Below are 22,572 nucleotides of genomic sequence, written 5' to 3'. Positions count from 1 at the left end.
AAGAAGAAGTATCAATAAAGAGGAAGTAGTAAAAAAGAAATATCACTCTTAATAATTTCTGCTTGGTTACTCCAAAATTGGTTTAAGCTTATATGGGCAAATTTATATATTGGGTGTCCCAAAATTAACGCAAGATTATCTTTAATCAAAATTATCTATATATAATATAACGCAATCTTGCGTTAATTTTGGGACAGCCTATATAAGAACCTATAAAACGTCTTTCATTATTCTGAACAGTTTTATGTTTATTTAGAACCTATTTTTTCTTTCTTCAAAATTTTTTAGAAGCATCAGTATTTAACTTCTTTAGTCATGAGAGTTGTTGAATATTTCAATCCTGTTTCTTTACTGTTATTAACACTGTTAGGACTGGTCCAAATAAGATAAAGTAATAACTTGAGTAGATGTATATACTGTGACTGCTAAAGGTCATTTTTTCCGTGTCTTCTCTGTGTCTTTTTCATTTTCCCTAATTAAGGTGAGTTCTAAGACATGATCTCCATAGTTAAGATTTCCGTTTCTGTATAAATTATCTTGTTACATATATTACACAATATGAATTTATATGGATGACTTTAAAAGTAACAATAAAAAAAATTCTATTTTAGTTTGTTTTGATTTAAATGAACGAATCACGATGATCTTTATTTATGAATTTTAGGTCTGTATTTTTCTTCTGCCATACAATGAATATTCATAAATAAGGAATATCTTACTAATTTAATGTAAATATAAAACCTTTTCTGTAGTCTAGAAGATGTACCCAAGTAATGTAGTGTGATGTCGGTCATTAATTTGTTTATCTCATGTTACCGAGTAGTCTAACGCCACTAAGGACGTGACTATTTTGCTTAAATACGTCCTGAACAAGACTCGTTGTTAACAGATTGCGATGAAATAAAATGCAAATGATTAGTTATATAACTTTTGTCCTGCTGTATTATCTAATGAAGAAAACCGTTAAGTCGCTAAATACAAAAAAAATATTTTTAAATTTTATAAACTCTGTGTGTTTTATTTACTTCTGACCATTATTATACATGTCATCAACCACATACAAACATACTCAGATAGTCACCAACAGTAAAATCCGTTAAATCCTGTCGTTATCTCACCTGAACACCTAAACAGCTGTCTTCGACTTCCTCGGTGTCATTATAAGGAGGCCAGGCTTGGTAATCTAAAGTGCTTCCATCGATCCAACTTATTGCATTATCGTCTAGACGGGAACCGAGCCAGTATACAGATCCAGCGCTGTAATCGCTGGATTGTCTGATACCGGTCACTATAAAGCGCTCCTCTTCCGCTGTATGTATCGAAGACAGATGCATGTTGAGACCTTCACAAACCTACAAAGAAAACAAATTTATAAGCAAAATTCTTCTAATGATTCTTTTTTTGGTATAATTAAAAAAATATGCCGAAATGTTTGTTAGAATTAAACCTATTTCAGGGTTTTTATCAAGTCACATAAGGTTTAACAAAATATTTAAATTATTTGCTATATATTTACTCGTAAATTATTGTTTTACTTATTTATTCTAAATGAAGCTTTTTGTTTGGAAATAATGCAACTAAGTACTTTTATAAAATCCTCCATAGATTAAAATTATATAAACTTTTAGGAAGTCCAGTTAAATGAAGTCACAGTGACTTTATTATGCACATATTAAAAAGACGGTTCAATCCGCAAAAAATTCTGCTAATACTTAATAGAGTGATAAGATGTAAATTGAATTTATTTACTTGAATGTTCCAGAGTCTTACATCAAAGTCAAGTTACGACAAACGAGAAGAAATATTAAAAATTATCCAAACTCATCTGTTAAATGGAGTAAGAAAGATTTTTTGGATCGTTAGATTCTACGTCGACTTGGGAGGAAGTTTAGATCGGGAGCTGATAAACATTTCTTTAAAAGAACTCACGTAGAATAATAGCTAGGAATGAAAATATAAGTATATTAATATATATATATATATAACAATAATTAAAATAAATCAATATGAAAATTTTTCTTATGACTTGCCATTTTTCCTGCTTCTAATATGTTTTTTTAAACCACAAACTTATTTTTTTTTAATCTTTTGAACATGTATTATTAAAATTCCTATTTTAGTTTTCTTTTTCATCCGTTGCTGTCTCCTGGACTACTTGTCGGTTGATGCGACCTGGGAGGGACTTAAAAGAGAAAACTTTGCAGCTCTAATTATTATGAATATCGCGATCATCGACGGTGAAAATCAAATTAAATCGTTCGTTAAAATCTTGTTGAATATAATTAGCTGAGTGGAAATATTTAAGATCTTCACTGCGCTTATGAATTTAAAATGAAAACAGTTTTCCAGTCCTATAAATCTTTTATGCTTCAGTTTACTTTTAAATGTCAGATGTGACGTAAAAATTTTGATATTTTTAAGACGCACACTACACTTTTACGCTACTTAAAGCACTATCTCGTGTCAGACGCGCGAGTGACACTTACGTCCTGCGTCATAAATGGCCAATAACAGCATTTAAATACTCTATCAAGATTTTTTGTTATAAGGTTGCTGTTTGCTGTTTTAAGCGAAAAAAATAACTCTGAATGAATCTTAAAGTGACATTAAATTGAGTCCATATGAAAAACTCATGCCCAACAAGGAAGTAACGTTACTCTCTCTTCCGTGAAATTAAAGCAACTTTGTAAAGATTATGTCAAAGTCTGAAAGAACCAACCCGTATTGGTCAGACGGTTTGTAAGATGAATTGTAATATACAATATACATACAAACAAATAGACCCTTACCATAAACGCATATACCGTCTAGCCTGTCGTTGGTGAAATATTCAATTAAATATGTCGATTTTTTAAAATTAATGTCACGATATGATCAACTTTGACTTTGTAGTCTCATCGAGGCAAGGATTTAAACGGGAGTGGAGTGTTACATTAAAATTATTAGACTTAAGTTTGAAAGTGACATGGCACTTCCATAGAAAAGGCAATAAGATCTTCAGGTTAATATAGTTTTCTTAGAAACATTTTTATTTTAAAGAAGATAACAAAAAGTATATGAATTAATGTTTTTCAATAAACAACGCTACGAGGCGCCTGTTTATCCATTATTAAAATGTCTGTACTCAAATACGATCCGATGTAATCTAAAGTCAATCAATAGATACTTTATGATTGATATTCGCTCTCCATTGAATCGTACAAAAATAATAAAAATATAGTTAATACGTGTGTCATATTCTGCAGCGGATATTTAATTTTTAATAAAAGACAGTCGAATACACATACATGTATTTGTAAATTGCAGATCGAGATATTATTACTGTGTGAAATTTTAAAAGAGAATTAATGCAGAGGCAGATGTAAGTGTTGGTACGTTTTAAGACTGTAAAACTGTTTAAAAGCTCATGAATGCGACGGGTCTTCACATGTATCTTTATTTCGGGCATGAAGTGCTTTCAGCCATTAGCGGTCGGTAACGTTCTCACTGCCAACTGTACGAGTTATTCATTTTAAAATACACATTGTAATGTAGTTTTTATTGTATAAAATATAGTCGAGTTCTGTAACGGCCAGGTGTTTTTTAAATATAGAATTGTTTCATATATAATGGATATTTAATTGGAGACCGATCACTTAAACCACCTTTTATAGATTGAACTTAATATTAATGTAATATTTAAATCTTAATACGAACTCGGGAGGGTCTTTTTCTTATGATAACAGTGTTTGATTGTCTTAATTATCAGACAGACGGCCACCTTGGAGAGTATTGTTTAATTATATAGAATATAGACTTGGGAACAACGCCAGTTACCACATCAGTGGTTTTTAATGACTCCGGCGTCTGGCTTAATGTAACTAGATATTTAATATATCAGAGTTCCTACGGTCACTTCATTTTACTAATGCTGTCTAATGTAAGAATTTTGAATCTATATTTAAATGATAGTGTTATGTTTATTATTTTTATAGATTTACCTGTTTCGCGGTTGACCAAGAAGCCTGTGGGTAGCCGGAGAAAAGGTAGCAGTAACCGTTGAACAGTACCTGTTTCACGTCCATACACGACTGTGCTGTTAATGAAAATATAATGATATGATTAGTTGACGTTTAACTGTTTTTTTTCAGAACACAAATTTTTGACATTCATGACAGATAGATAACATATTTTAAAGGGAACAATGTTGTCCTTTGTCGATTGTGGAATAAAGTTAATAGTGAACTAGTATCCGATATGTAATAATACTAAAAAATAAGCATCCCAGATAAAAAAATCAAATCTACTCAGTACAAATATGAAGAAAACGAAACAGTTTTTTTTATGTACTAGATATAGACAAACTTTTAAGTTTAATGGAAGCAATATTTACAAGTTGTCCTAACATAAATGTTTCCTTGAAACGGAGCAAAACTATATTGACTTATAAAATATAATTCCAATATAAGCAACGTTTAGAACGGAAACGAACAGAAAATATGAGATGCTTTTCAATGTTACATAAATATTATTGCCATCATAGACTGAATGCCGCCATGATTAGTTTTCCGAATGAGAAGGTATTTTCAATTCTCGCTAGCGCGAATGTAAAGTTGGAATATAGTATATGATTTTTATTTTAAATGAAAAAATGCTTTCAGTTAGTGGGATATTACTAAGAAGTTGTATTAGAGAGAGAATAGAAGTTGTTACACAATGAAGACACACGGCAGTCTGACAGATAAGTTCGAGATAAAATATTTTTTATAGGAAACCTTACAATACTAAAAAAAAATCTATTCATATATAACCATGAATGAATTTAAGGTCGAATCTTAAGTAATTTGGTATTTTCATAATACTTGTCATAGTATTATCTATCTGTAAGGTATGTCTCGGGCTTTGAGTCTTGAAGCGTTGTACATTATAAATGACAGTCGGACCACGTTTAATGGACCGAGAGTAATTGTTTGAAGATTATTTTATGTCAAATAAAATTATATAAATTAGTTCAAGTAATTAAGGTAACTTATATTTTAATGTGTAATTGTTAATGTTTTCACAAATAGTGATAGAACCGATCTATTTTATGCTATCTATCTCTTATTTTACATCAAACAATAAGATGGATTAAGATTCTATATGAACTACGGTAGTTAAGGCTCTTTGTATAAATATATTTTAGAAGGACACATAAAATCAAAAGTTTATAAGTCCCTTTAACATAATAAAATCTAATTTGAATTCATATGAGACGTTGAAAATATTTTTAGAATATAAAAAAATATTGCAGTGGATCATCTCGACTCCATATCAATAGCAGATCCTGACACATGTTACAATGTTTTCAAAGAGCGGAATAATGCTATTCATATATATACGATTTAGATCATTGAGAATATTTTTCTTAATCACGTGACAATCTCGATTAAAAAATGTAGTAGTTTGTTGTCGCTTTAAAAAAATAATTAAATTATGTGTCAGTCAAGCTACAAAGTTTAGTTAAATAGGTATAGCGTATCAGCATATTACGTTATGCTCAAAATTTATCGTCTAAACGTAGTTTGTTAAAATATGTTGTTGCTCGTACACCACCCATGTGCCTTATATTTTAAGAATAAACTTGGCACACTGATATGACAGACGTATAATCCAGGTGTAATAATTTCCTATTTTTCAAGGTATTTCGCGATATTGAATAGCATTTGATATACAGGAATTGAAAATTTTCAATATTTTTTTGTATGAAGATAATATTTTCTTATATCATAGGATATGTACTTCCAATGCTTGAGAATTACCAAAAGATTAAAAATATATATGTTCTACTTAGGAAAAACTATACTTTCATATTTTAATATAAGAAATACTTATTTGTGTTATAGTCAATAGGATAACTATGAAATTAAAATGTGTAAGCGTATGCTTACGTGTTAGTGTATCCTTACTAACTTACCCACATACTTAACTCTTTATTAGAAGTATAATGCAATAAAGAACTGTAACTTATTTTGCGAGTCGCAGTGTTCAAAACATTTTGTATTGTAGCACGCTAATATTAGGAGAAGAGAACCTATTCAATACTCGTTCATACCTTATGTTGTTTAATATTGGATGTAGCTCTTTTAAACTTAAATTGGAGCGTACGTTGAAATTCGTGCTGAAAATTCTTTCTACTGTTGAACGAGTGAATGGAACGAGTTAACGAAGTTTTTTGCTATCGAATGAAATTGTACAGACGCAGCTTACTTTATTATCAGCGATGGTTTACATAATTTTTAAAACAAGCCTAATTGGTAATATAAAAAAATTACGACAAATTTACGAGCTATAAGATGTAGCTATGGAAATACAATGCTATTTATCGAAACGAAATCGATAGGAATGATAATGTAATTGCAATTCTGATAATAAATTGCCTAAATTTCACACCGTCTAGACACTCCATCTGATTCATTAATTCGATGTCAAAAGCACTTCTACTTAATTCATAATTCAATTATGTAGTTAAATGGTAACGACTTAGCTCTTGGCGTAATATTCAAATTGAATAGTTTTTGAAGTATTCATTTGTAAAGTTACAATAACAGTTACAGCTAAAAATGAAAGCTAACCTTGCGTAAACAATAAAGCTGATTGCCCATTAAAAATTATGTGAAATGTAAGCCAATTTAGTTCATTAGCGCGAAGCTACGAGTTTATTCCATAAAAGATTTTTGCTGCAAAAACAACCGAAAATGAACTCTATTCCGTTAAATATAAAACATCCGCTGTGAGCATTGGCAATTGGTGGTAGGAGGAAAGTTGCACGTGTAACAGAACTTGGCAAGTTGTGGGACAAGCGATTTAGAATTCTATTGAATAGCAACAAAGTTGCGAGTTGTTCGTGTGGGAAGTAGATGTATTTCCGCACTCGTTGTATGCAGCACCATTCAAAACTAAGGCGGCAACAGAAGTCCGAAGTTGGAATTGAAAAACAATGTTCTTTGATTATTTGATATGAAATGAATAGTGACGTGTCTCCAGATTGAGGACAGAAGAAGGAGTGGGGTCTAAGTCTATGTGTGGAGCAAATAACCCTCTAATAATATGTTTATAGTAAAGTAATTGTGAGCCAGTAGAAAGTAATATAATTGAATAGAAAATGAATTAGCCGGATGGATTTGCATCTCAATTATAATGTTGCATTTCATATTTTCCATGTGAATTTTTATTTGGACCAAATTTAACTGAATTACGCTGGAAGGGTAACGATATTGAACCTTAAATAAGTTGCTGAAGGTTGCTGAAAATTGCGTTAAGCTTACTGCATGTTTCTGCGAAGGAAGTTGTTTAAAATTTTATGGCAATTCAACTTCAGTGCCCATTACAATTCTGACCCTTGCATCTTATACCTATTATATATTCTTAAATTCACTAAAGACATAATATGTTTTCAGTCTTTGTAATATTTAACAAAACCTCTTTGACTACAATAAGCGAAAACTTGTTTTATTTTCTATATAAATCTGCTCCCAATTCATATGGAAGACGGTTGATGTTACATAAAGCCCGCCGTTGTATAGAGTTAGTAATTATGAAAAGTGCGGTCGACAACGTTTTTGAATTCTGTTGAAGTCTTTCTAATGACGTAATGACTGGCTGGAGTGCTGTTATGTAACATTCATCTTCATTTAAGACTAGCTCCAGTCTGCGACGTTTGCTAGGCATCAATAGAAACACTAGAGAATAAGTAAACTATTTTTAGTAACAAAGTGTGTGTAGAGTTATAAAACATGGTTTGCGAATTGGGCAACGGTTGAAATACTGTTCGAACAAACTGTTTACGGCCACTGAATTTATATAGCCTGAGGCTTACTCACTGTCAGTCAGAGTTACTTTCGCTCGATAGCCCGCAAAGTGTCTAGAGTGGTCCGATTTAAATCGAAGCCGCAGTGTGTGGCCACGAGACTGGTAGCGCAGCAGCTTAAGCTTCCCGCTCCAATCGCCGCAGAGGCGCCTCGCTCGTGTGCTGTGAGTGTCTCGTGACCAGCCCGCACTCACCGCATCCGATTCCGGTAAAAGAGTTTCTAATTCCTCCCAAACCTGTTTGAAATAAACCTTTTTTGGGTGCCTTATGTACGAACCAGACTATATTTAAAAAAATTAAAAGATTGGAAGATACGTCCTTTGACGGATATATATTCGTAACGTCAAGAACGTTATACAAGCAAAATAGCTTTGTTGCTGCAATTAAAGATAGTTAATTCAGTCGTTCTTTTGCGTAGCTTCAGAGAGATCATTTCACTTGTAACGTGGTAACGCTACAAGTGAAATTTTTTCATTAAAATTTCTTTGATTACGAGAAGTGAATCGTTATATTATTTATTTTTACCTCATTTTCGGAGCCAAAGTGATGATCATGGGGTATCCATTCCACTGGACCGTATTCTGTGATATTTTCCAGGCCGGACTCTATTATATCCAGAAAGTCGTAACTGCAACTGCAATATACCAAATAAAATAAGATTTTAATATATTTTTATATGTAATTTATTTCATATTCATTAAAATAGTCATTATTTACAACAATATATAATTATAAAGTGAAAAGCCAACGAAATTGAACATTATAAGGCCTTATATATGTTTCGTATTTAGTGTTACAATATATCAGTCGTATCGATCGACTGTTTGTTAATTTTGGCGGAGAACTCATTAAAACGTCATTATGTTTTAAGTGATGCTTCAATAAGTAAGGCTCGCTTCACACAGTGGTGATGCTTATATATAAACGTGACGAGTAAATCTTTCCATTTTGACGGAATAATAAGTGAAAAAATATACTGTTACCATCTTTGATTGTTACCGTCGGTTTATGTGTGTACATATGTTAAGAATTACGTTTTTAATGTTAATATTGATGTATTCATATATGTATTTATTTAAAGCTTAAACATTGAATGTATGGACGTATTTATTCCATAAAGCCTCTTTAATCAATACGCGAGATATAAAAACTTGTTTTTAAAAATTTAAAAAACAAAAAAGATATTTTGTTTTTATTCATAACCCATATATTTTTATTCATCTGTATATAATGTCGAAGTTAATGATTAAACAGTCTGGTGGTTTATTTGCTTTTTGCGTGTAATATAATTGAATATTTCGATTACTCGCTATGATGAAGCATTTGTTTATTGAAGTGAAGTGAAGTTTTAATTGAAGTAGATTAATAAAACAAAATTAATTGGAGAAATAAGAGATATATTGAATATTATCTATAACAAAAATATATCCTCTTTAAGTGTAATATTTTCTGATAATGGCTTAAAAAAAATACTTTCAGTTCTTGAATGTCGGTTTTGACAAAATTGTTACATTGTAGTAACCTACAAACACGCAAATTATTTAATAATTACAGCACACGCAATGCTCTAAACCCTACGGTTTGGAGAATTGCGTGTGCCGGGATTGTCGACTTAGATTTCGATATACGAAGTGTGGGTAAAATTTAGTTTTGTACGGGTAAGAAATTATTACCTAATTATTTAATATAATCTCGAAGAATTTATATAACTTTAAAAAATAAATGAAACTAATATTTTCGGATTACTACGCGTATTTTATTATTTTTAAAAAACTACATACTCCCGACGTTTAGGTTGGCTTTGTTGTTGTTGTTTCGGTTGACTTTGCCGCAACCGTGATCACGGGCAGACGAGATGTGAATTCACATCGTCGGGAGTACATAGTTTTTAAAAATAATAAAACACGCGTAGTAATCCGAAAATATCCCTTTCATTAAAATGAATACTCGCGAAAGTCTTAGATCTCATAACTTAAAAAATGTATAATTTTTCTTACAATAAGAAACAAATTTCTATGTAGACAAACAAGAAAATCAGTAAATTAACTATACCGCAACAAATCATTGTTAATTATGATCTATATCCAATAGGAAAAGTATTTTGAAACAAAAAAATTGTCTTAAAATAGTTTATGTTATAAAATTAGCAAATTTTTTTGAAGTGTCAAAGTTTTTAAAATCTTTTGGGAACTAAATAAGCCCTGCTCTTATTCGACCTGTAGATATGAAAGCTTTAAAAAAATAATAAACGAAGTAGTATGGAAGTGTCATCATACTTCTAAGATGCGTGCAATTTATACATATTATATAATTTTAATTCGAGATGGCTTCAGTTTCAAAAACATCTATAGATTTTGTTATCATGAGAAAATGTGAGGTTTTTTTATTGTTTGTATTTAGATTCTAAACCACATTAGAAGTTCCGTTCTAAATATACTTTAATATCAATTGTATGTCGTCATCATCATCATCATCAGCCTATCGGAACCCACCGCTGAGCAAAGGCCTCTTCTCATAAGGAGAAGGTTAGGGCATTAATCACCACGCTTGTTCAAGACGGGTTGGCGATTTCAAACTTATAATTTGAAATTATAAGTCCAGGTTTCCTCACTATATTTTCCTTCACCGTTTGTCAGTGGTGTCTATATGCTCTTAGAAAGTACATATGACTCGGAAAAGTTCACATTGGTACTTGCCAGGTTTCCAATCCTCGCCCTCACGTATGAGAGACGATCCGTCAACCTCCAGGCCACCACGATTATACAATTGTATTTACTTTCTTAGAATTAATTTGTCTAGCGTTTTGAATTCTTGCTATGTTATAAAGTATTTACAACGCGTCTCCTAGGAGTTGAAGTTGGAGAGGTGAAGGATATTCGGATTACAAACATATAAACTCCCGTCTGTTATAAATGACTTTCGCGTTGGAACCATTATTTTAACTTGTAACCGTTTCAGAATAGAATAGTGAGGTTGTCTGTCTTTTGTTTTATGGCCATGTTAAGCGCATTATGAATATATTTCTATTATTATAGCTTTAGAAATATTAAAAATATGTTAGTATGTATGAATGTTTGCATTGACGTTTGTCTATATCTCATGGACAGACGTCTTCATACCTTGTCTAACATTTCATTAAGGTATACCTTGTTAGTCATTCTAGAAAAAATAACAAATTATTACAGTTCATTAATGCGTTTCAGTGAAGCAGAACAAGCTGTTAGGAGAAGCTAGTCCTTCATAGGATTCTTTGTTTTTAGAAGCCCTTTAATTTTGATTACCAAATAAAATAGTATCTAGAAAATCAATTTCAATAAAAACATAAATCAATATTTGGCTTATAACTTATATTTGTCACGCAATATTAAATTTTCAAACATTTCCATAACAATATCGTGTCAACACTTCATTGCTGTTACTACAGACATTCATTTATACACATACACAAATAAGTAAGTAGTGTCGTATGTATATCCTTTTGTGTTGAATCGGTTAAAAGGGGTAAGAAGTTACGTTGCCGGTAAACGTTTCCAGACCCAGTTTTTAGTTAAAAAAGAAATCTGGGACGATCTCATAAGAGACAGCAAAATAATTTTCTAAAAGAGCTTCCGTTCTGCAGATAAAATCTTTTTCACTCAATCCTGGTGACGTAACAGCATCTATTCCTCTCTGCGTCCTATGCGCCTGTCGTCTAATGGGCGATGTATCCTGTATCGTTGTAATTGCTAGAGACGTCTACGAAGAGACAATGTTAGTTAATTATTCTTCTAATATTTATTTTAAACAACAAGTAATTCAACACATTGTATATTAAAAGTTCCTCATAAATTTATAGATAATAATTTTAAATTATTATTATCAATTTTATTAAGGTCGTTGATAAGACTAATTAGTGTAATAATGTCATTGAGCTATTTAAATTGGGAGTGTAATATAGGTACTATTAAATAAATGCCATGTCTGGACACTATTGGGAGTATACATTCAAGGCGAGTCACCAAATTTTGCCAAGATGCCTGCCAAGTGAAGAAGCCAAGTTGTCAGTTTAATTTCACGGATTGGTTTATGTACGAACTTGTATAGGAAGTGTAAATTTATATATATCAACAAAGTTACGAACTAGGAAAGGATTTTCAGACCAAATATTTAGTGAACATGAAGAAATTCAATTGTATCTCTCATGTAATCATTGTTCAAGTAAAGTTATTTGTTAAGTACTGAAAATGTATTTTTGTTTATTAAAAGAAAGTAATTTTAATACACAATTAAATAATATTATATACATGTAATGATGCTATCCCTCCAATCAAAGCCAATTTTGAATATCCAATAGCCAATTTTAAATCTATGTCATTTGATTATAATTTTCGAATAACTTTATCTGTTATATTATCTCTTTACAATATTCCCGTATCACTGTTATTACACGAATAGATTTCTTTTTTCTGAGAATACTAAAAAAACTATAAAAAAATAAATGATATCTAAAATTTTTGCGAGTAGACATTCGAAATTTGATTTTTTTCGGATATAACTACTCGGTTTCATTTTTTTATATAACATTTTTCGGATGCGACGTTTCGATTGCTTTACAGTAACCGTAATTACTGGCAGCCGAGATGAAAGTGGTCACGGTTGTTGCAAAGTAATCGAAACGTCGGAAAAATGTAAACGAAATACATGAAACCGCGTTCAGTCGTTTGCAGAGTTTCATAGCAGTAGGTTTAAAATATCTACTAATTATCTCCTAACAGGAACGTCCATAACTCAAGCAAGTACAGTACCTACCGATATTATTCATTTGCTTTTAATGAAATGATAATTTCCTACTTTGTATACAAGTTGAGGATTTACTTTATATTAACGTACAGAGAAGCATTATTAATTACGAACCTCATCGTTTATAATTTATGAATAATTTAAAATTCATTTGTAACACACAAAGTAATTAAATTGTGTTTTTGTGGAAGATAATTAGTTATAATTAAATCCTCTCAACCTTTCTGTTACACTGACGTTTAGTTTCGAGGGCTAGGAAAGAGCAAAATTACTAAATTCTTATAAATACTGAGGGTAATTTTTTTCATTACATACTTTAATATAACGTTTTCTTTGTATAAAATGATTTTTTTATGTAAATGATAATAAAGTTTCGAATGTATACATCAAAGCTTTTTCACCTCACTCTAGTCGAAGCTATTGTCGGCATCGCAGATAATATAAACAGAATAAAAAATTGTTCATATAGAAAAAAATATATCCGCTGACCAAAAGTATATCGTAACTAAATATGGGGGATACAAAAGAAATCGGATGGGTCGTGAGTTAAGTCACAAATCATAGGGATTGTCCAAATATATACGAATTCTTTTCTAAACATTAGGTTCGATGTATGCTTTATAAAATATTAATATATTTCGGGTGAGTTATAGTTGTCTCTGAGGTTGTTATTTTTCCCTATCAGAATATTTTTATGTATTTTTTAAATATCGAAACATTTATAAACATCAGAAGCAATCAGTCTCATTGTTACTGAGTAATATATTTCCCAGTTGTTTGAGACAATGAGCGGTGTTATTAATCGCGATCGACTGATAAATTCGACCTTTATTTTGAGTAAATCTTATATGAGTATTGTTTTTAAGAAATAATTGTGTAAATCGAAGTTTTTAAAATCTATCAATGATTAATTTATGTTACAAGTAATGTAATATCAGATTATTTTTATCAAGTCGTAGATGATGGCGTTGTCGGGTGTACGTTTTTTACTTGTTCATATATATTATTTGTATATAAAAGTATTTACAGCACATATTTCAAGAAATAAAGAAACTGATATGGACCTAAATAATTAAAAAATATATGAATGTGCCGGTGGTGAAAAAACAAAGTGTTCAGAATAAGTAGCTTATTTCGTGGTTCTCTTAGACTGATTAAAGATCCTTACAAATGTTGTTTACATACTTATAAACATATGCATGCATGCATACATTCACACATGTACATTCATACGTCGGTCAGTAAAATAAAATCAATACTTCATGACACTCCATTAAATAAATCACAAATTAAATGGAAGCCGGAATAAAGTCGTCTAAGCTATCAAGATAACAGGCGAACGGTTCCGGGATTAGTTCCATAGCAGATTTATTGAGATCGGGATGCTGCGATAGTGTGACATCTGTCGATACCTACCGGTTTAATTGACTTATTAACAAATAAATAGCTTTGAGCACAAAATAAATTATCGAAAAAACAATAAATATATGAACAAACTATTCTCTTTGATAAATTATGTGTTTCATATTTTGAGAGAATTTCAGGAGAGTTGACATTTGGGGTATCTAGGGTAAGCCTTTTCACGTTTCTAAGGCTATGTTTCACAAACATTCGGTAATTACCCGACATTATAAGACCAAACACTCCGTAGCATTCCAACTAAATTACATCTGGTAGTAGTGCTACGTCATGCTACGAGATTCTAGAAAGACGTAGTACGGTTAAAGATTGTAGTTATTAATTTAAAGGCAAGTTAAAATGATAATATTTACATATATAAAAGTCTCTCTTTTGCAAATAAAATACGAGATTTTTTTTAAATAAAATTTTCATATAATTTAATATTTTTGTTATTTTTCATAAGTAAAAAGTGAAGGTATTATAATATTATATTTTAATATATGTTTTTTAAATATAAAAACAATTTGATAATATAAATATGTTTCAGGCTGTTAAATTCTTTAAGTTTTCCCAGCGATTCAAAAGTACTGATCTTATTTCGATCTTTAAGACTTTAAAAGAATTTTACGTCATAAGAAAATTTACCGGTTTTAAAATATTTAACAGATGTCAGTTTCTTATAAAAATATAAAAAGAGAAGTCAGATCCACTGTTCTACAGAATGCGGTTATTTCATTTGGATTTTTCCGCTTTCCTTTTCTCAATAAGTACACTTTACTTACGTGAAAAATTTTCAAATCGCATAAGTCATATGTAAGCTTTACGATAAATTTTAGTGGATGTAATAAAACGATATTTTTATTTAATAAATAAAAAAAAAAAAACAAAAATAAAAATTCTATGATATATACGTATATATGCTAATTAATAGGCCTGGTAATATTAAACATTATTAAAAAAATTTAATTAGTAAACTTTTTACTTTGAACATTTGTCGTTAAATAACTTTTTAAGAATTCGATTTTTAAAATAGATTTAACTTTATTTTGTTATTAAATTGTTTCATAAAGCCTTACTATGAAAAGTTTTACTATGACTATAAAACCTTTTTGGTGTTTCTATCATATAAATTGACAGCCATTTTTCACAGTCATCTGTGTTCCTGTTGTACGTGTGTATAGAAGATTATTTTTATCTTGTTGTTTGTCGTTGTACGTTCTCTCTTAGTATTTTTATATTTAAATTTATAATAAGAGATTATTTCACAAAAGGTATTTTATTTAAAAGATTCTACTTTAAATAATTAATAAATTTTACACGAGCTGAGAATTAATAGATACATGTATTTTCTAGCGGACATTATTTAGGAATGCACCTTTATAGTCCTATTGAGGTGTAACATAAGATTTTATTTAGTTTTACACAACACTATAAGACAAGGTTTCCTGGTGAAATTCGTTCAGGAACTATAAAACCTTCACAGAGTCTTGAAGTTGTTTGAATAAATATTATTCAACTACATTTGATATTTCACGTCGTCTGTCTGTCTTACTTTTTATAAAAAAAATCTCTATATGACTAAGATTCAAAACTGTGACCTCTGGAATGTCGCTTTTCAATTGCTTTTCTCATTAAGCTATCTTACGATATTGAAATTGTTGTTTTTAACGTTCTATGTATGTACTGTTCGAAGACAGTTTAATATTTTAAATACTATATTTTTTTTGGAATCTCATTTTAAATATAAGCTACACATTGTTTTACTGTTAAAAACATACATATATATATGTTTACTAATACTTTTATTTTACTCTTTTTAGCTAATACTCGAACAGTGCTAATACCTTAATATATGACACGGTTGTTATGGGACCGGTGTTCAATGTCTTAAAATGATATAACAGAAGTATAATTCTCACGCTGCAATTAATATTCCTGTGACTTGTTCCTTTCTTTTATCCTTCCTTCTCAATTCACACATATGAATAAAAATTCTAGAAACATTCACAAATACATCTTGTTATTTTACGTGTTCCCATTTCAATTGTTTGTTGGAAATATTGGAAGTGTGTACTGTATTATTTGAAGTACATAGTTGTTGCTAGTGCCACGTGAACGGAATCTTACTTGTTTAACACGATTTCCATCCTCGCTTATGGTTTAACACAAATATGGTAGGAGTTATTACGCGTGGAGAATAATTTATATAAAACACTGCCGTTAGCCTAACCGAGAGAAGTAAAGGATTAAATATACTTATTCAAGTCAAAGTTTTGTTTGTTTTACAAATTATATAATATTAAATATTATAAGTCGGAGAGAACGTATTATTTTGTTGTTCTTATTGCTGAACTAATTTAAATCACTCGCCCCTATACTGTGTTTATCTGATAATAGTGTTTTTTAATCGAAAATGTTGTCATGAATTTATTTATTTTTCATAATAAACATATTTTCTCTTTTTTATAATCAACATTAATCTGGATAGGCTTAAAGTTTAAAACGATATCTAAAAGTTTAACTAATATTAACATAAGAAGTTTCTTGTGTCTTTAGAAAGCATGAAAGCTATTTGAAATGTAATATTAACGTCCGATGTATAATGAAGTATCTGAAAAGCTTTTTTTTTTAATGTAATAAATTCATTTTTTATTTCTTTAGTAATTTGTAACGCTTTCTCGACTTTCGTATAATGTTATTTAAATTTCTAAACGAGGGTTTTTTGTCAAAGCCGAACTAACGACCGTTTAATTTATTCAAAAACAAAATTATGAATATAAAACATAAAATATAGATGTCAACACACCGTCCATTTAAATGAAATTTGTAAAATAATAAAAAATATGACGCCGAAAGTGGTTTTCAAATTGAGAACATTATTTGTGTAATAATTCATAAATTTAAATAGTCCAATAGAATCTGAATTATCATAATGATTTATATATCATGATAACTGAATGAAAATTAATGTAAATTTCTGTGCTAAGCACGAACTGCTGATAAATGCTTAGTTGAATAATTAAACACGGTATGTGATGAGCCAACTTATCATGCTGTGTGCTACCGGAGATTTAATACTTATTTGTTATAGTAACTGTCATTGCAATGGATTTAATTGGACCGTAGTTCATTACAAATGATGATTTATTGCCAGCGATCTCCGCCATTAATATTTTTTACATCTCCTATAATATTGGTATGGCTTCATCTAAAATAATGTTTGTCAGTGCTAAAGCTACGCTAGCAATTGTTGTATATATATTGAAATAATTATAAATTGATTTATTTTTTTATGTATTGTATGTGTTTCCTTACTGTTAGACAAATATTTCTTTTTCCTCCTCCAATTTAAAACAAGCTGGAGTCCACAAGGAATAATTCATTTTGTTTTAAGAATCATCTAGCTTTGATACAAGTTATGTTTATTATTTACAGAGTCGGTAGGATATCGATATTTTTGTTTTTTTTTTTTTTTTTTTTTAGTTTAGAACTTAATTTTAAACGATTCCAAACATTTATTTAGAAGTCTGCCAGTACAAAAGTAATCATTAAATGGCTAAGCAACATCTTGTTATACTACTTTCTGTGAGATTCCATCCTATTAAGGTTTCAATGCAGACATCATTATAACCTAGTATCCAATAAATAACTCAAATTTAAAGTTTATAATAAACTAACATACACAATCTTTAGCTCTATAGAAGTCAGTTACATGAAGATTACTGTATATCCCAAAGTAATCTGATCAGCTGTGCAGGTTTATTTCGAAACCAATTCAAAAGGCTTACTCAGATGTATACAGATGCCTTTGCTGAACACTCCTCGTATGTTAAATGGAATATATTATGTATTTAGCATAAATTTCTGTGTAAATGGATGTAAGGATTTCATCTTTTTGGTCTACGGAGTAGATAAGGTCAATTTGATGGTAAGCTAGTATCGTTCCCTACATCAGTAGAAGCAGCTTAATGTGGTACGTCACTTTAAGATTATGGAGTGGAAAGATAGGAAGGTAATAGTGGGATGAAGATGTCATAAAAACTAGCGATTGAAATACAATAAACATCTTCAATAAGAGACGAAACCTCTTAGCATTCAATGGATTCACCGTGCGGGGGCCGGGCCCATCGTTTCTTTTTTAATATTGCTCGTTAAAGTAGTCGTAAATACCTAGCATTTTGGAAAGTTTAATTTCATTGCTTTAAACGTATAATATATAATGTGGTAGAACTGATATATATATTTCGCAGACCTTACAAGAGGAAAATCTATCCTGAATGAGACTGCCTTTAATAGTTATAGAGCAAGTCTCATGTCCGAACTCGGATACTTTAAAATTTCTCAACCGAGTAAACTGATGTTACTAAAGAAAAAAGTTCTTAAGGAACCAATATGTTCGGTGACTTAAAATATTGTTTTTCAACTTAAGTTCTTATTTCTTGAAACGTGAACGTATTCTGATTGAAATTAATAATTTCACACAACTTTTCATTTTGCGGTTTATTCAGTAACACAGTGGAACATTTCAATCTTCCCGCTTGTTTATATACAATAAATTTTTAAATAGCAATCGCTATGTAACCGATGTTTTTTATATTAATAAATGCTTTCACATATTAATGTCACTAATATCAATGCATATTATACTCTGTATTGTAAGTGATGCTTGATGAACCGTATGATATGTGTTATAAAATAAAATTGTAATGTATTTAAATATTCAAGCAAATGGAATGTAGCGCAAACCAGATGTTGTCTTTTTTCTAAAGTTTTTTTTCCAAAATGGACGATAAGGAAAGGGGGGAGGCCAATTAAAAGTTTGTGAATAAATTAACAATTACGCTAATGTGTATCATACCTTTTGTCATTAGTAATATATCAATATTCATATTAATATATTAAACTAAGTTGGAATGAATGAATAAAATTAAATAATTAATTATATTCACGATGAATTAATTCAAAAATTTCTGTCGTTTACTCGGAGCTTGATGTTAACTAATTTAAATTGTAAACGAGCTCTCCCTCTACATTTCACAATGTTTTTGACATTTTATATTGAATAATGAAATCTTATAAACAAATAAAGATATTGAATACATACGTCCGTCTGTTTGTTTTCATAATTTTAATAAATAGACGTCAAAGTCATCTAAATTAAAGAAAAATTCAGCTTCTGTAACTATCACAAGTTTAAAGATTTATACTGTGGTAAAAGTGACATTATATTATATAATCTGTGCCCGTATCGTAATTGCATTGGTACCAGAATGTGGTCCATTTTGAAAACGCTTTGTCATGCAAATATTCAACTTGCATGTCAGAACGTATCAAATAAGTGTAAATCAGAATAAAAATATAGTTTTCCTTTATTTTATCTTTTTCAATGTTGAAAACATGTTACTTATGACTTTTAAAATATTAAGCAACAATTTGTTCTTAACAAGTTTCTTGTAAACATTTTATTTCGGATAACATTGTAATCCAAAACAAACATTTTGGCATTTAACGTTCAAATTTGCTGCATAAATCCTAAATTTTCTGTGATGCTCTTTTTTTTATTTGAGTAAAAATTCCGTGACAGAGCTTTTTAGTTGACGAGTGTTGAGTGGACTGTATGATAAACCTGTGGATGAATCAAAGTTCAATGACTTTTCGTGTGTTATTTGTGATGGACTTAAAAGAAATGTTCTCACCTACATCATGCATACATGAAAGTTGTATACATGAAACGATTACCGTGCATCAACTTTGATGCAACTTTATAAAATTTTATGACAGTCAAGAACTATCCAGTCGAATTAAAAAAATATATGTTTTTACAACCCGACCTCTTAGACAGGACCCTAAACCCGAAAAAAGTTCTAAAGATAACTTTGTAGAGTAGGGATATGTTTGCTTAATTTATTTATGTATTGACGAAAAATATTTAAGTAAGAATATTACTAGAACAAATATCTTAAAGATTTGGATATATATATATATACTTTATTGTATTAAAGACAAATTATTAGCAATAAAAGATAGAAATTACGCAAACAATACGGACCAAGTAAGAAGTTTTTCAACTTCCAGAGACAAAACCTTTTTTTCTCTGCGATAAAATGGCGGACATTTTTCTCCGACATCTGTATCCTTGTTGTTTAACGGAAGATGTATTCTTTATCTTGTGATTTATTAGATGCTCCCTTATTTTTGCAGATATTTCTGTGTTTTTAGTATAATGGAGAGATAGGTTTATAAAATAGCTATTCATGAAAAAATACGTAAAGAATAGTCATATTTAGAGATTGATTCATATATAAATAATAGCTTCGTTACATGTTAGATGTCATTATGTTTCGGTTTATTCATACGTAACGTAATCCATATTTTATGAGATTCTATAGAAGATATAAAAGACGGCCAAATTATATATTGAATGTAGTGCTTATTCCTTTTCTTATAAATCTTAAGGTTTTTTCTCCCGTCTTATTAAGAGGATTTTTATTAATTGATAACATGTTTTAGTGCACATAAAAAATAATTTAACGAAATAAGGGTGCTTTTAATGCTGTAATGACATTTTCTGTCATCAACAAGCCATCGATGTTATTTAGATCATATTTATATAATAAATTCCAACATACAGCCTTAAATATATTAAAAATACATTAGGAGCTTCACTTTGTAATTTTATATGTTTTTATATATATGTAATTATTTATTATTATAGACATGCGTTTAAGGAATCAAAGATGAAATTCTTCGCGTGTTATTAAGCTTCATAGATGATAAAGTATTGTCTAAAATATATAGCCTTCGTTACAAAAATTTTGATAATTTATAAAAAAAATATAGAAATATATTAAAAATCCATTTGTTAATGTTGAACCATTTTATCATTCATGTATAACTAGAGTATTTCTAAGACGAACGTAAACTTACAAAGGCTCTTGGTGGGATTAGTTGGAGCGGGAAATGAATTATGTTATTGTAATCTTTTAAGCGCCATCCATTCTTAGGTATTTGTTGTAGAATGAGCTAAACTATTTTAAATGACGGAATTTTCTGGCACAATATCTTAGATAGATACAGATGAAAAGAAAATGTTAAGAATAACGACATAGTCTGATAAGATTAACTTAAATCAAATTCACACATTATTAACTGGTATTGACTGTTTTGATATTAAATCAGGATAAATATTGTGTAATAAAAATATTTTGGTGCCAATAGTTGAAGTCGTTTTATATTTCTTGTAAAATAGAAAAAGAAATGGGAAAACTTTTTCGTATTTTTTTTTGCACTATGTTGACGAAAGAAGAATAGTTCTGAACATTAAAAAAGTAAATAATTTAAGTAATGATATTAAAAAAGGGATTAACTGCCACTATTTTATTTGCCAAAAAAATTCTAGGGACTTAAATAGCGGATTTAACAGTGGAAATTCGTTTCAAAACGTTTAGGATATAACGGAAAATATTTTTGATGTTAGAATTACAAATGTTACTTAGAATTTATCAAGGATGAAAACCAGAGAAGGGGAAAAGGTTGTAACAGCTGACGCGAATAGGGTTAAAAAAAAAAATTGTCTTTAACAGTTTTGGGTTCACTTTGGTTGAGAAAATTCATGTTCATGTTGAGAAGGTTCATGCGCAGATAAAGTTGGTAAAAATAAAGAAGTTAAAATAGTCAGATATGAAACGCGTTCAAAGTTAGCATCAGATGTGGTTTTCTCTTTAACATATACAAGTTTTTGTATCAATTCAAAGTAGGAGAGTCTTATTGTTGTATTGTTGATTAACAGAGCTGGTTTGTTGTTTTTTTTTAATGAAGAATTTCCCCAGAAAACTAAATTCATGTGACTTTAATACCGTCCGGCCATATAGGCCGTATAGGTGTTCGGTTCGATGGAGCGGCCACGGGCTAGAATGAAGAACAAGGCTAAGCAAACATAGAGAAGGATGCCCTACATTCGAAGGAAATGTGGACAACGGATGCATGAAAGACGCTCAGAACTGAGGTAGTTGGTGATTTATAAAGAAGGGATACGTTCAGGTTGAAGGCGGTCGTGTATGATCACCTAATAGTGACCCTATAATATTTAACTGTCTTATGGCATGTACCATTATATTCTACACTGCTTCAGTATTCCAGCTCACTAGAATAAATTGTATATCAATGGTATTTCTTTGGACAGCCAAAAAGTATTCCCTGTACTGAAATTATTGCCGCGTGAAAAAGTTGGACTGTAAGTTAGATTCGTCGGATTTGAATTCCGGAAGTAAATGAGATGAGCAGTTAGTTCTCGATAAAAGAATTTGATCTAATGCTCTGTTGAAGAGGGGAAGTGAGTGAGTGAGTGAAGTGAGCTTTTCCTTGTACAGAACTATCTGATGGCTAGTACTGTTTTCCTACCACTTATCAAGTTCATTTGCACTACTACCAAATATGTACGTTAAGTTTTTCCTGAAGAAGGATTTATTGGATATTTTTACCTGGGAATTGTCTAGGAAAATTGACTGCAGCTCATTTAAGATGAATAAGGTAATAAATCAATCTACCTTGAGAAAGCTTGTAAA

At 30.1% G+C, this 22,572-nt stretch overlaps 1 protein-coding gene across 1 annotated transcript in view; it reads right to left on the bottom strand.

Moving 5' to 3' along the window:
* The window catches only part of LOC116772662 (uncharacterized), a 138,179-nt gene that overhangs the window by 13,348 nt on the left and 102,259 nt on the right, over window positions 1-22,572 (bottom strand). The window contains exons 9-12 of the mRNA XM_061522346.1: window positions 8,354-8,462; window positions 7,842-8,064; window positions 3,981-4,075; window positions 1,119-1,352 (exon numbers count right to left, since the gene is read on the bottom strand). Coding sequence (XP_061378330.1) covers window positions 1,119-1,352; window positions 3,981-4,075; window positions 7,842-8,064; window positions 8,354-8,462 — 661 coding nt within the window. The remainder of the gene's footprint in view (window positions 1-1,118; window positions 1,353-3,980; window positions 4,076-7,841; window positions 8,065-8,353; window positions 8,463-22,572) is intronic.

This window comes from Danaus plexippus, chromosome 12, assembly GCF_018135715.1.
Source record: "Danaus plexippus chromosome 12, MEX_DaPlex, whole genome shotgun sequence".
Classification (NCBI taxonomy): domain Eukaryota; kingdom Metazoa; phylum Arthropoda; class Insecta; order Lepidoptera; family Nymphalidae; genus Danaus; species Danaus plexippus.
Note: the sequence above shows the minus strand (reverse complement) of the source record. Positions and strands in the feature narration are given on the sequence as shown.